The sequence below is a fragment of the Mirounga angustirostris genome, unplaced genomic scaffold (assembly GCF_029215605.1).
Source record: "Mirounga angustirostris isolate CCGP_5_RB_7025 unplaced genomic scaffold, mMirAng1.0.hap1 SCAF_2, whole genome shotgun sequence".
NCBI classification, from domain to species: Eukaryota; Metazoa; Chordata; class Mammalia; order Carnivora; family Phocidae; genus Mirounga; species Mirounga angustirostris.
This window is the reverse complement of record NW_026991710.1, coordinates 174085567-174100947: the sequence shown is the minus strand read 5'-3', so window position 1 is coordinate 174100947 and position 15381 is coordinate 174085567. Positions and strand designations below refer to the sequence as shown.

The 15381-nt window shown below is 37.1% G+C and overlaps 1 protein-coding gene across 9 annotated transcripts in view; it reads left to right on the top strand.

The window, feature by feature from the left end:
- WRN (WRN RecQ like helicase) overlaps window positions 1–15381 on the top strand; it is a 154894-nt gene that overhangs the window by 68080 nt on the left and 71433 nt on the right. For all 9 annotated transcript variants that reach the window (XM_064585580.1, XM_064585576.1, XM_064585577.1 and 6 more), the window contains 3 exons: window positions 281–349; window positions 5561–5643; window positions 10024–10130. In XM_064585580.1, the coding sequence (XP_064441650.1) occupies window positions 281–349; window positions 5561–5643; window positions 10024–10130 (259 nt within the window). The remainder of the gene's footprint in view (window positions 1–280; window positions 350–5560; window positions 5644–10023; window positions 10131–15381) is intronic.

Below are 15381 nucleotides of genomic sequence, written 5' to 3'. Positions count from 1 at the left end.
TTAGTATAAAGTATATACATGGAAGTATGTAATTTTTAGTTACAGAAAAATTTTAAACCTCTTTAACCCGAGCTTACAATCTTTATGAAAAACATGCCCTAACACTGCTTTCTAATATGGCCTTTGAAGGAATTTGTTTATCAAATTAGTGAGTTACAAAACGAGTGAGGATTACAAAGAAGGGGACTTGGTCCATCATTATATTTCTTTAGTCGTTAAGAATGAAGTTGATCTTTGTAGTATGTACACGGCTCCAGAATATTTGTTTTTCTTCTTCTAGAATGTCCAACATTCCAGCTTGTTTTCTGGGATCAGCACAACCAAAAAATGTTCTAGAAGATATTAAATCGTGAGTAATTTATATGATTTCTGATTATGTGGTTGGGTGTCTATGGTATGTGAGAGAATTTTATACAAAATTATATATAAAAATATATAATTTATTTAAAAATTTATATAAAAATTTTTATTTAATGTGTGGATGAAATGTTCATGATTCAAAAATGTACTTTGTTGGGGTGCCTGTGTGGCTCAGTTGGTTAAGCGACTGCCTTCGGCTCAGGTCATGATCCTGGAGTCCCAGGATCGAGTCCCATATTGGGCTCCTTGCTTGGCAGGGGGTCTGCTTCTCCCTCTGATCCTCCCCCTTCTCATGTGCTCTCTCTCATTCTCTCTCAAATAAATAAACAAAATCTTTAAAAAAAAAAATTTAAAAAAATGTACTTTGTTTTTATAGTACATTTGTAGAATTGTTCATTTTAAAATCTTTCAAACTTAAAGAAATCTATTATTTTTAGTTCTTGGACTGTGAAGTTAGCATTGTAGTCATATTGTTGTAAAATTTTGGTTTTGAACAAGAACTACCTAGTTTTGTCTCATTTTACAGATGAGCAAACTGAGGCCTAGAGAAAATAATTTGCCTAAAGTCATTCAATGAATTAATGGCTCAGCAGGGACTGGATTCTAGATCTCTTGCCCCACCAGTCCTATTATGGCATAAGTCCTAAGAATAAAATCTCAAAACACACACAAATTATGTATATGTGTATATAGATTAACATATGTATATATTTTATTAATAAACACACATATACACATGTATTTACTGAGTTTTGATAAATGCATATAAATGTATCACCCAAACCCCTATCAAGATACAGAGTATTACTGTCACTCCAGAAAGTTCCTTTATGTCCCTTCCCAGTCTGTCCTTCTTTCTCCATTTTAAAGCAGACCACTGTCTAATTTTTTTCTACCATACTTTTGTCTGTTCTAGAACTTCATGTAAATGGATTCATACAATATGAACTTTTGTGTAAGACTTCTTTCATTCAGCAAAATGTTTTGAGAATACTTCATGTTGTATGTATCTGTAGTTTTTTAAGTATATCAGAGTGATACATCATTGTATGAAAATACCGTAGTTTGTTTTTTTTAATTTCCTTATCAGTAGTTGCCTAAGCTGTTTGTAGTTTGGGGCTATTACTAATGAAGCTGCTATGAACATTCCTATAAATTTTTTTTTGAATGTATGTTTTCTTTCTCTTTAAACATTTTAAATCAAGTTTATTGAGAGATAATTGACATATAATAATTTTTACATACTTAAAATATATCTAATTTGGTAAGTTTGGCATATAAACACCATCACAAAACCATCACCACAATCCAGATGATGAACATAGATCCATCATCCTCAAAGTTTACTTATACCTTTTGTAATCCATTCCCCTCAGTTTTTCCTACCTGCTTTACCCCACTCACGAGGTCACTACTAATCTGTTTTCTGTCATTCGAGATTAGCTTACGTTTCCTAAAATTGTACATAAACAGAATTAGTCATACAATATGTGCTCTTGTTTTGTCTGGTTTAAATCACACAGCATAATTACTTTGAGTTTCATCCATCTTGTTACATGTATCAATAGTTCATTCCTTTTTTATTGCTGAATAGATTACATCATGTGGAGATGTCACAGTTCCTTTCATCTGTTCAGCTGTTGATAAGACGTTTGCACTGTTGCCAGTTTTGGGCTGTTACAAATAAAGCTGCTCTGAACATTTGTATGCATGTCTTTGTATGGACATATGTTTTCATTGCATTGGTATAAACCAAGGAGTGGAATAACTGGATCATGTGGTGAATATATATTTAACTTTTTTGTCTGATTGAGATAAATTTATATAATAGTCATCATTTTAACCATTTTAAATGTGTACAGTTCAGTGGCTTTTATTACATTCATAATGTTGTGCAACCACTATCTAATTCCAGAACATTTTCTTCACCCCCAAAGAATCTCTGTATCCATTAAGCAATCACTCCCCAGTGTCTGTCCCCCCCACACCCCCTCAAACCACTAATCTACTTTCTGTCTCTATGATTTGCCTATTCTGGATATTTCATATAAATGGACTTATACAGTATATGGCCTTTTGTATCTGGCTTTTTCCACTTAGCATAATGTTGTCCGTACTTGATTTCTTTTTATGGATGAAACAGATATACCATATTTTGTTTATCCATTCACTAATGATGGACATTTAGGTTGTTTCCACTTCTGGGCTGTTAGGAGTAATTGTACTGTGAACGTTTGAGTGTAAGTTTTTATATGAAGATATGCTTTCATGCTTTTGTGTATATGCCAGTGAGTGGAATTGCTGGGTCATAGGTTATTCTATGTTGACTTTTTAAGAAACTGCCAGACTTTCTGAGAGTGATTGTACCATTTTACATTCCCACTCTCAGGGTCTGAGAGTTCCAGTGCCTCCTCCTCTCTGCCATTCCTTGGTATGGCCAGTCTTGATTTTAGCCATTCTAATAGGATCTCAGTGTGTTTTTAATTTGCATTCCCTTACTGACTAGTGATGTTGAGCATCTTCTCGTATACTTATTGGCCATCTTTGAGGCTTCTTCTTTGAGGAAGTATCTATTCATATCTGTTGCCTGTTCTTTATTGTTGTTTTTCCCTTATTGAGTTTTGATAGTCATTTATATATTCTGAATACAAATTCTTTATTTGGTATATGCTTTGCAAACATTTCCTTCTAGTTTGTGACTTCTCTTTTCATTCTCTGAACAGTTCTTTTGAAGGGCAGCAGTTGTCTATTTTGAAGTCCAGTCTGTCAATTTGTTCTTTTATGGATTTTGCTTTTGGTGTGGAATCTAAGAAACCTTTGCCTAACTCAGGGTCACAAAGACTTTCGTTTATTTTTTTCTCCTAAAAGTGTTACAGTTTTAAGGTTTACATTTAGGCCTACCCATTTAATGTAAATCTTGTGTATTGTACTAGTTATTGATTACAATTTATTTTTCTCATAAAGTTATCCAATTGTTCTACCTCCATTTGTTGAAGATACTATTCTTTCTCCACTGAATTGCCTTTGTATCTTTGTCAAAAAGAAAATGACTACATATTTATGGGCCTATTGCTCCACTCTGTGTTCTCTGTTCTATCAATCTGTTTGCCCATCTGGGTTGGTGTCTTGATGACTGTAGCTTTATAATAAGCCTTGAAATCAGGTAGTGCAAGTCTTCCAATTTTGTTCTTGTTTTTCAAAGTGTTTTGTCTATTCTAGGTCCTTTGTATTTCCAAACATATTTCAAAATTACCTTTTCTACTCAAATGCCAGCTGGAATTTGATTGGATTTATCTTCAATCTAGATTATCTGTTGAATTTAGCTGTCCTTATAATTATTATTACTATATTATGCTGAAGAAACTGAGGCACACTAAAGTTAGTACTTGGCTATAAGATCATTTAGCTTGTAAAAAGTAGAATTGAGACTCAAACCTTGGGCAGTCTGACATCAGAGCTTGTTATTTATACTGTTTTGCTGTGTGAATTAGAATATTGAATTAATTTCATGAGAATTAAAAGCATATCTGTTTTGTTCCTAATTCCTAATGAAAGCGCCATGCCTAGCACGCAGTAGATGAAATTTTTTTTTTTTTTTAAAGATTTTATTTATTTATTTGACAGAGAGAGACACAGCGAGAGCAGGAACACAAGCAGGGGGAGTGGGAGAGGGAGAAGCAGGCTTCCTGCCGAGCAGGGAGCCCGATGTGGGACTTGATCCCAGGACCCTGGGATCATGACCTGAGCCGAAGGCAGATGCTTAACGACTGAGCCACCCAGGCGCCCTGAAATATTTTTTTACATCAAAAGAAAAGTCTTTTTATAAGGAAAATTCATTTTCATTCTACTTAACTTTATGTTTTCACTTGGTAGAATGAAAAGGAGACTCTATATATTTTAAAGGCCCTAGACTTAACCTTTATTACAAACATTGTCTTAGTTAAGATTCTATCTGCCCAGAATAGAAAAAAGTCAAGCTAGCTTAAGCAAATACTGAATTTTATATTAAGGATATAGGAATGTCTTGCGGATCACACTGAACACAAGTTAGCTACCCCTTAGGAAGAGACTTGGAATTGGGTATCAAGAATACAATAGGGCGCCTGGGTGGCTCAGATGGTTAAGCGTCTGCCTTCGGCTCAGGTCATGATCCCAGGGTCCTGGGATCAAGTCCCACATCGGGCTCCCTGCTCCTTAGGAGCCTGCTTCTCCTTCTGCCTCTCTCTCTCTCTCTGTCTCTCATGAATAAATAAATAAAATCTTAAAAAAAAAAAAAGAATACAATAATGCCCTTTTTTTTGGTTGAAGATTTTATTTATTTATTTGACAGAGAGAGACAAAGCGAGAGCAGGAACACAAGCAGGGGGAGTGGGAGAGGGAGAAGCAGGCTTCCTGCGGAGCAGGGAGCCCGATGCGGGGCTCGATCCCAGGACCCTGGGATCATGACCTGAGCCGAAGGCAGACACTTAACGACTGAGCCACCCAGGCACCCCCAGTAGTGCTTTCTTTTATTTATAGCCTCTGTGTGTCTTCCTCATTCTTCTGAAGAGATGAGCATTTTCTGCTTTTCTAGTCACAAGATAGAGAAGACTGCTCTGCAGCTCCTTTATTCACATATTACAGGTCTTGCCATTGGCAGAGATTGGTTGTTTCTTGGTCAGACCCCTAAATTCTAGGACAGAGACTGATTGATTTGACATTGATACAGTGGCTAACCCTGGCCCAAGAAGATATATTTAGGCAAGAGAGCAAAATACGTAGGAGAAACATGGGCGCTGTGGGCTTAATCATGGGGAGGGAGTCGATGGTAGGGTAATGGGTTGTAGTTTTCCAAGAAGGAGGGTAGTATATGGGTGGATTGCTAGCACATAAAAGGCTTACCATAGACTTGATCATTTAACTCAAACACTACAGTTCTGGGGCTGGACTTTTGGAAATCAGAACCTGGCTTCTAATATCACCTTAATGCTGAGTACTCCCTGAGTACTCTTTGCCACTTTTTATTTTGCTGTGTTAAAGTGGGATCAAAGGACTAATATATGTGGATATATATACACACATATAACATTTGTTTAGTTTTTAGTTTATTTAAAAATTTGTCAGGTGTTATGGTTTTAAGCTGTAGTTCAGTGGATGATTGTTTTCTTTAGTGTAGCACATTTCCTTTCCTATTTCTCTTTTTGTTTGTTTATTTTTACAGAGGCAAATACCGGATTGTATATATAACTCCAGAATTCTGTTCGGGTAACTTGAGCCTATTCCAGCAACTTCAGGCCAGTATTGGTAAGTGTTATGATAGGCTCTTTTTATAAGTACTTATTTAATTGAATTATCCTTTAAAGTTAAACACATGGATGGATATTGGATTTCACTTCTGTTAAAGTTGATTTCAAACAGTATTTCCTCCAGGAAGTCCCTGACTTTCCAACTTGGTATCTTTCCAGTCTTATCCCCTAGTACGTATAATTCCTTCTGCCGTAGAAATTAGGCTCCTGTATTTATATATCTCTTTTCTTCCCCTAGACTATAAACTTTTTTGGGAAAAAAATGCCCTAGTGCAGTACCTGGCACATAGTAGGGATTTAAATGCATTATTGAACAAATGTTGAATCTTAGATTCTATGAAATGTTAATTGCCTTGTTTTCATATTCAGAATCTAAATTAAATCACAGTAGTGGTTCTCCACCATTGTTCATGAGAATCACTTTTCCAACTTTAGAAAAATGTAGTATCCTCCAAACTTGAAAATTCTGATTCAACACGCCTGGGGTGGGCCCCTGGCACCTGTCGTCTTTCATGAGTGATTCTGATGTGTAGTTAGGGTTGGAAACCATAGTACCTTTGATTATTTGCCACCAGTGAGTATGATTTTAAAAAGTTAGAGAGTAAGTCAGAGCTTATTTCCTAGAAAATGTAAATACAGAATTAGTCAATAGCTGGTGCCCATTTTTTGTACTTCAAAAATTTTTGTTTTTTTTTTCTCTCTTGATGGCTAGAATAAGCTACCCAAGAGTTGCAATCATAAGTACTATTATTTCAAACATTCAGTTGAACCAACCAGTTTTAGTTTCCTAATATTATATGATCTCATTATATAATTATATATTAAAATAATTCTGGATAGGTAAATTTTCAACATGGCAACATCTCATTCAATGGTTGGTTAGTAGCATGTAACTCTAGGAATGCATTTAATAATTTTTTTAAATTTTATTATGTTATGTTAATCACCACACATCATTAGTTGTTGATATAGTGTTCCATGATTCATTGTTTGTGTATAACACCCAGTGCTCCATTCAGTACGTGCCCTCTTTAATACCCATGCCCTCTTTAATTTTTGTTAACAATATAATGAAAACAAATTTGTTTCTTTTTAGTATGTATTAAATGTTCATGAACAAAAGAATGAGGGCGGAAGTTATACATTTGATTAAATACATTATCAGAGGCACCTGGGTGGCTCAGTCAGTTAAGCATCTGCCTTCGGCTAGGGTCATGATCCCGGGGTCCTGGGATGGAGTCCTGCATCGGGCTCCTTGCTCAGCAGGGGGCCTGCTTCTCTCTCTCCCTCTCCTGCTGCTCCCCCTGCTTGTGCTCTCTCTCTCTCTGACAAATAAATAAATAAATAAATAAATAAATAAATAATCTTTTAAAAAAATACATAATCAATGCTGTATTACCAATTTCTTATCCCTTATTGGCATATTGTATTTTTGCCTTTAATGGAAGACAAATTTGGTGTGTCTCCTATTAGACTGTATAGAATTCTTTTTTTTTTTCCTGGATTTTATTTATTTATTTGACAGAGAGAGAGACAGAGCAAGAGAGGGAACACAAGCAGGGGGAGTGGGAGAGGAGAAGCAGGCTTCCTGCCAAGTGGGTAGCCCGATGCGGGGCTCAATCCCAGGATGCTGGGATCATGACCTGAGCCGAAGGCAGACGCTTAACGACTGAGCCACCCAGGCGCCCCAGACTTTATGGAATTCTTAAGGATATTTCACTTAAATGAGGCCTAAATACCCTAGATAGATAAATTTTATGGTTTTATAACAAAAGCTAGGATCTGTGTCCATGGTGAGCTGGATATGTTTTATTCCATTTTAGTATTTGCTTTGTTTCTGGGGTGGAGTTAATTAATTATTAGTTTAAGTATTTACTTAGATCCTTTAACAGCTAGTTCCAATTCTCTGTTTTTATTTTTTATAATGGATTAAATTATGAATACTACTGCAATCAGTAGAACAGAATACTCTGCATGGAATGGATGAACAGGCTCTTTTTGGTTGACTCTTTTTTTTTTTTTAAAGATTTTATTTATTTATTTGAGACAGAGAGAATGAGAGACAGAGAGCATGAGAGGGAGGAGGGTCAGAGGGAGAAGCAGACTCCCCGCCGAGCAGGGAGACTGATGCGGGACTCGATCCCGGGACTCCAGGATCATGACCTGAGCCGAAGGCAGTCACTTAACCAACTGAGCCACCCAGGTGCCCTGGTTGACTCTTAATATTGAACAAAAAGGGATAAATTCTTTTTGGAGTATTTTTCTTTGGCTTTTGTTTGTAGGAAATTGTAAAATGCTTGCAAAATGAATCTCCTCAAGAGTTCTGTTTGTGTGGTAGTCTGACATTTAGCTAATCAGATTTATGCTTTTTATGTTACATTCTTTAAGTAGTATGAGTGTATAACAGAAGCAGCAAACATAATTTTATATGGAGACTCCTTACAACCAAGCACACTTATAATTGTCTTTTGACTTTAGAAATAGGGCTTGAGTGACAGATATGCCAGAATGAAATATGTATAGGACTTGGGCAGACACTTGGACTTGCAAATTTAAAGTGAAAGTTAACAAAAGCTTGGTAAACTGATGGTAAGGGACAAAGTTCAGCTCCACTAAGAGGTAATTAGTTAAACCTGTAATTTTAAGGAAGGTTTTAAAATAAAAGATGAGCCATCATGTTTGTTTTAACCTATTTAATTTAAAATCTGGGTCATTTAGTTTCTAAAGCCAAAATTAGTGGTAACATTGAATTTTTCCCAGCTATGCAGCAGCGGCCAGAGAATTTTGATGCTAATCAACCTGTATTCATATTTAGTAGGTTTATTTTTTTTGCTTTCTTTTTCATCTCTATTGTATTTGGTAATCTCAGTGAATTGTAGTTTATTTGCTTGTCTGTCTTCTCTTTTAGAGCTGTGAGCTTCTCAAGGTTACAGAGTACATCTTTTTTTTTTTTTAAAGATTTTATTTATTTATCTGACAGATAGAGAGAAGCGAGAGAGGGAACACAAGCAGGAGGAGTGGGAGAGGGAGAAGCAGGCTTCCCGCGGAGCAGGGAGCCCGATGCGGGGCTTGATCCCAGGACCCTGGGATCATGACCTGAGCCGAAGGCAGATGCTTAACGACTGAGCCACCCAGGCGCCCCTAGAGTACATCTTATTACTCTTTTCCTAGTAAAGTGTTTGGATCATAGTGGGCCTTTAATAACTGTAATAGTAATATTTTGGTGTTTTGTTTTGTTTTTATTGAGCTGCCTTTTATGCCAGATCCTATCTTAGTATTTTATGTGAATGATCTGACTTAATCTTCAGAGTGACTAAAAAATGTTAGGTACTACTATGTCTACCTTTTATTTGTGGTGACACTCGAAGCTTAAGTAACTTGCTTAAGGTAATACAAACGTTAGTGGTGGATCCTGGTTCTGCATCCAGGTAGTCTGACTCTAGAGCACATATTTGTAGTCACCCCCCTAATGGCAGAAAATCATTAATACTCAAGTAAGTATCAAGTAATGATCATCTCCACTGATGGAAAAAATTATTTTTGTCATAAGTATTAATTTGGTAATGGAGGGCAAAGGCACTACTATCATTACTTTGAAGTATCTGAAGACATTTTAATGGGTGGTTATACAATAAAGCCCTTTTCTGAAATGCATTACTACACACCATTGATTCTGTTTCAGTGTGGGTGTGTGGTGTGGGGGCAGAGTAAAGGAGTTGCTAGGGGAAAAAAGAACGAATTATATTCCTTCTTACCTACATTGTACATACCGAGATTTAGTTCTTACCATTTTACATTAAAAAACGTGGATATCATCCTGTCTTCCAGTATTGACATTCCAGGGGAACTCTCTGCGGTCTGATATGTGATTGGTCATGGACAACGATGATGACTTCATCTCAGTAGAGTGTGCTCTTTAGTCGCTTTTGGTAGCTAATCGATGAGATAAAATTGGAAGTATTACCAAAGAGAAAAAAAAACCCAGCTCTTCTTTTTAAGGCATTATCATTGCAAATGGTTCATGAGTGATAGTTTTGAGGGCAAAGTAATAGTAAGTAATTCATTTCTCTGAGGAATAATGATGAAAGCTGTGAAATCTAATAAATAATGTTGTTTGAATAATATATAAATGTTTCCTTCTTCCATCCATATGCCTTTGCCCATGTTTGTCCCATCCTCTATTCTCATAATGATTTTTGGTGTTGCCTGATGTCATTTATGCTTATATTTTTATATGAACAAATACTTTGATTTGAATTTTTTTTTCTCCTTTCTGTAATATTTATATATTCTCAGTGAAGGTGATATTGATTTAGATGAATTTATGGCTTCTTTTTGAACTTTATTTTCCCTGTTTTTATATTTTTCACTTTTGTAGGTATCACACTTATTGCTGTGGATGAGGCTCACTGTATTTCTGAATGGGGACATGATTTTAGAATTTCATTCCGGACTTTGGGCTCCCTAAAGGCATTACTCCCGTCGGTAAGCTTGCCAAGTGCAATATCTTGAAATGATATTCATATCAAAGGAGAGAGTCCAGGATTGGGGAATTGCCAGAAGGCTGAAGACTTCTCTATGAAAGGGCAAATGGATAGTGAAAACAGGGGAAAGGTTTAGAAAAAATTCTAACTTTGGCTCTCTTCTAAGGTTAGCATGTAATTTTTTGAGGAATACTATACAGTAGGGGTTGGCAAACTTTTTCTGAAAGAACCAGATAATAAATATTTTAGGCTTTATGGGCCACATATGGTCTCTGGCACATTTTTCTTTGTTTTTTTTCTTCACAACCCTTTAAAAATGTAAAAACTGTTTGCTTGTGGGCCGTAACAAAACAGGCTATGGACCAGATTTGACCCGTAGAACGCAGACATGACTTTAGAACCATGTTTAGGTCCCATGCCTTCTCAATGAGCTCTTATGCATGCGTCCTTTTACTAGGATGCTGTGAAAGCATAGTTACCTCTTCTTGCATCATATTGAAAACCTGAAAAAGGAACTATTCCAGAGAGATTTTAGTAAAGTTTCTAGTACTAAAATTCCACTTTCTTCCCTAATTATAAAGAATAGCAGATTTCTACATGAGTGGCGTGTTTTATATGAACAGCTTGAGAATTTACAATAATGGCAACCATTTTATTTTTTGAAAAATTATGGAGTCACGGGCAGTTGTAAAAAAAATGTACAGAGAGATTCTATGTACCTTTCAGTTTCCCTAATGGTAATATCTTGTATAACTGTAGTATAATATCAAAACTAGGAATATGACATTGGTATGGTCTTTACAGTTCTTTTTTTTTTTTTTTAAGATTTTATTTATTTATTTGACAGAGAGAGAGATAGTGAGAGCAGGAACACAAGCAGGGGGAGTGGGAGAGGGAGAATCAGGCTTCCTGCCGAGCAGGGAGCCCAATGCGGGGCTCGATCCCAGGACCCCGGTATCATGACCTGAGCCGAAGGCAGACGCTTAACGACTGAGCCAACCAGGCGCCCCTACAGTTCTTTTTTTTTAAAAAAAGACTTATTTATTTGGAAGAGAAGAGAGAGCGAGCGAGCATGAGTGGGGTGAGGGGGCAGAGGGAAAGAATCCCAAGCAGACTCCCTGTTGAGCACAGAGCCCTACACAGGGCTTGATCCCACAACCCTGAGATCACGACCTGAGCCAAAGTCGAGAGCTGATGCTTAACTGACTGGGCCATTTCTTTAATGGCTGATGATGACATCTTTTCTTGTACTAATTGCCTCTTTTGTGAAATGCCTGATCTAATTGGAATTTTCTTTTAAACTGTTGAAAGTGTTTTATTATAAATATGAATCCTTGGTCAGATATGTGGTTCATAAATAGTTTTCAATTTATAGCTGCCTTTTCATTGTCTTCACAGTGTCTTTCACATAGCAAACATTTTTAATTTTGATGAAGTCCAGTTTATCAGTTTTTTCTTTTGTTGTGCTCTTCACCTAACCCTAGATCCTGAAGATTTCCTCTTATGATTTTTCCCTAAAATTTTAATGGTTTTACATTTGTTTACATTTAAGTCCATGATTCATTTTGAATTAAATTTTGTGTAAGGTGTGAGGTTTAGATTGAGGTCCTTTTTTTTTTTTGCCTGTTGATGTCCAATTGCTCCAAGCCATTTCCCCTTCTGTTGAATTGCTTTTGACACTTTGTTAAAAAATCATTTGGGTATATTTGGGTGCATCTATTCCTGGGTTCTCTAGTCTACTGTATTAATTTTGAATGAATAAACAAGGTTGATTTATGTTTAGGTTTTCCTCATAGTAGTGAAGCTATCATGTCCTCTGAGCCCAAGATTTAACAGTTTACGAGTAAACTAAGAAAAAGCATTAGAGATTGTTTGTTATTCTCTTGGTAATATGTCTAGTTCATTTCCCTTGCATATTAATTATACTTATAAGTAGCAAAATTTAGAGTTTCTTTTTGTTAGCTCTTCTCATAAAGATCTGGTTAGAGCATACATTAAAATAAAATGAAACAACAAAAAAAACTTAATTGTACCAATTAGCAAGCATATACTGAAAGAGAATCAAACTAGACTGAATTGAACGCCAACTATGTGACTGGCCCTGGGTTAATGCTTTCATCTTGGTTAAGCCTCACAACAAGCCAGCAAGATTAATATCTCCATTACCTTTTTGAGACAGTTCTTCACTAGGATAGCACATTCTCTTGCTTCTCTTCCCTCCTTCCTGTCTCTTCATTCTGAGATTCCTCTGCTTGTGTCATCTTATCTCCCACACTTTTAACATTGGCATGCCAGAAACCTTAGTCTTTGGACCTACTCTCTTTCCTATCTGCACTTAAGTCCCTGGTCATTTCATCTAACGTACGGTTTGAATGTCATCTATATGTTGACAGCTCCCAAATTTATATCCCCACCCTCAGCTGATACCAGCAATGTGTGAGTGATCCAGTTTCTCTGCCTCCTTGCTAGCATTTGGTATTATCACTATTTTTTTTTTTTAAAGATTTTATTTATTTACTTGACGGAGAGAGACACAGCGAGAGAGGGAACGTAAGCAGGGGGAATCGGAGAGGGAGAAGCAGGCTTTCCATGGAGCAGGGAGCCCAATGTGGGGCTTGAACCCAGGACCCTGGGATCATGACCTGAGCCAAAAGCAGATGCTTAACCAACTGAGCCACCCAGGCATCCTGAATACTTATTTTTAAAAAAGACTATTTATTTATTTATTTGAGAGAGAGTGCCGTGCAAGTCAGGGGGCGGGGCAGAGTTAGAAAATCTTCAAGCAGACTCCCTGCTGAGTGTGGAGCTCGACAACATGGGGCTCAGTCTCAGGACCCATGAAATCATGACCTGAGCTGAAACCAAGAGTTGGACGCTTAACCAACTGAGCCACCCAGGTGCTCCTCCCAGAATACTTTTCACATGGGGTGATCCCCTACTTATCTCAAGTCTTTGCTGAAATATTATTTTTTCATTTAGGCTTCCTGGGCCACCATATTAAAAATTTCAAATTAATTTCTCCCTCCAACATTCAACATTCCTCATATTCCTCTGCTATTTTTTAATAGCACTTATCACTGTTTAACTTACTGTATGATATTTTGTCTATTGTCTGTGGGTCCCCACTAGGATATTCTCTGGGGGGGACAGGCTTTTGATGGTTTTGGTCATAATCTAGAACAGGACTGGGCACATAGTGGGTGCTCCATAAATACTTGGGTAAATGAATAAACGAATTCCAGTGAGAAAGCAGAGAAACAGAGACGTCTCTTTCCCACGCAGGGAGTGGTGGAGTTGGGCTGTAGCTTCACAGTGGGACACCGTGCTGGTTTCTCAAGCAAGTGATGTGAAAGAAGTATAAAACATCGTTTCTGCCCTGAAGTAGCTCATGGTGCAGTAAAGGAATTTAGATCCATACCTATAAAAGTAGAAGCAATGGTATCAAATAGTAAATGGTGTGTGGAACAGTACAAATAATAAAGAAAGGTTAACAGTGTTAATAGTACATGTAATAGAGGAACAAGATATTTGTATGGTGAAAGTCAGGAGGCTCAGTGTGCCTCGAGGACTGCTTCCATTAATTTAGAATGGTTTTAGGGGCACCTGGTTGGCTCAGTCAGTTAAGCGGCTGCCTTTGGCTCAGGTCATGATCCTGGGGTCCTGGGATCGAGCCCCATGTCCAGCTCCCTGCTCAGCAGAGAGCCTGCTTCTCCCTCTCCCTCTGCCTGCCACTCTGCCTACTTGTGCTCTCTCTGTATCTGTCTGTCGAATACATAAATAAAATCTTTAAAAAGAAATGGTTTTAAAGTAAGCTTTTGGAAAATAGGAGGATTGCCTTCTGTAATCCTTTCCGAGGCCTTTGATTCTAAAAGGATTGTGTTAGAGGAGTTTTAAATATTTTATGCAGCTTTTAAACACTTTTCAGTGGTGAATTAAATCTTTTATTATGTCTGGCTGTGGACTTCATTGGATCATTTTCATTTCTTGCAATGACTCAGTACAGCACAGGGTGTTTGTCAAGCAATGGCTGAGAAAACCTTTTCCCCCTAGTGTTTTCATGAATCCTGTTGATCAGCTAAGTGGTGAGAAATGCCACCTGGTGGTTATAGGACTCTCATTTTCCTCACTGTTCTCCGTGCTCTTCTCCTCTTTCCAGTTGCGATTACGCTGGGACAACTGTTGCAGCTTCACACCATATGATTTCAGTAAGTTTAAAAATAGCAAAGAAATCATTAAACCACTTGGCATAAGGATTCCCATTTGGAGAGAATCAGACAAAGTGAGTCTCAGAAAGAGCAGTGAGGCAGAAAGCTCTATATCAGTCTTAAAATTCTGTAAAATTCAAGTAAAAGGTACTGTGATATCCATGAGACATGTTGATTCTTTCCATTCCTCCCTCCGCAGCCCTTTCCCAAAGACAGCATATATAGACACTAATTGAATACTGTGAACGATAACCACTTGAAATGAGTGAACAAATGAATAAAGCATGAATGAAGCATGATATTATGCAGTACAAAGTTAGAATTAGCAACATGACCCAAATTTAGAAGCAGATGGAACAGTTAGAATTCTCTGAATGTGTAGGTGCTGCACCATTGAAGCCTATGATTAAATCATTCCTAAATTTATAGTCATAAGGTTAATTTATAGTTTTTGCTTGTTTTTTTTTTTTTTAAAGATTTTATTTATTTATTCATGAGAGACAGAGAGAGAGACAGAGGCAGAGGGAGAAGCAGGCTCCCCGCGGAGCAGGGAGCCTGATGCGGGACTCTATCCCAGGACCCTGGGATCATGACCTGAGCCGAAGGCAGACGCTTAACCGACTGAGCCACCCAGGCGTCCCTAGTTTTTGCTTGTTTTAACAAAACTTGGTAACTATTTCCAAAGAAACCAAATTTTCCAACTTAAAGAGAAAGAGTTTCATGAATTAAGAACTTGATGTAACTAGGAGACGCTATAGTTTATTGTCCCAGTCAGTTTGCTTTTGAATGTTAGAAATTGCGAGGTATCAGTATTTATGTCACGATGACAGGATAAACTGGGAGTGTCCCTGGAAGCCAGGATTTGTGATCATCTTTCTCATAACCAGCCTGTATGTTATATCCAAGCTTCAGTCTAGTTTGTGTTTTAAATGTCATAAGGCACCACAAACTTCTAAAAGAGTTTATTCATTTCTGAAATGAAAATAAATAACCATTGTTCCTTTAAGTTTAATATATGCCATTACTTTATTCTGTTTTCTAGTTGTG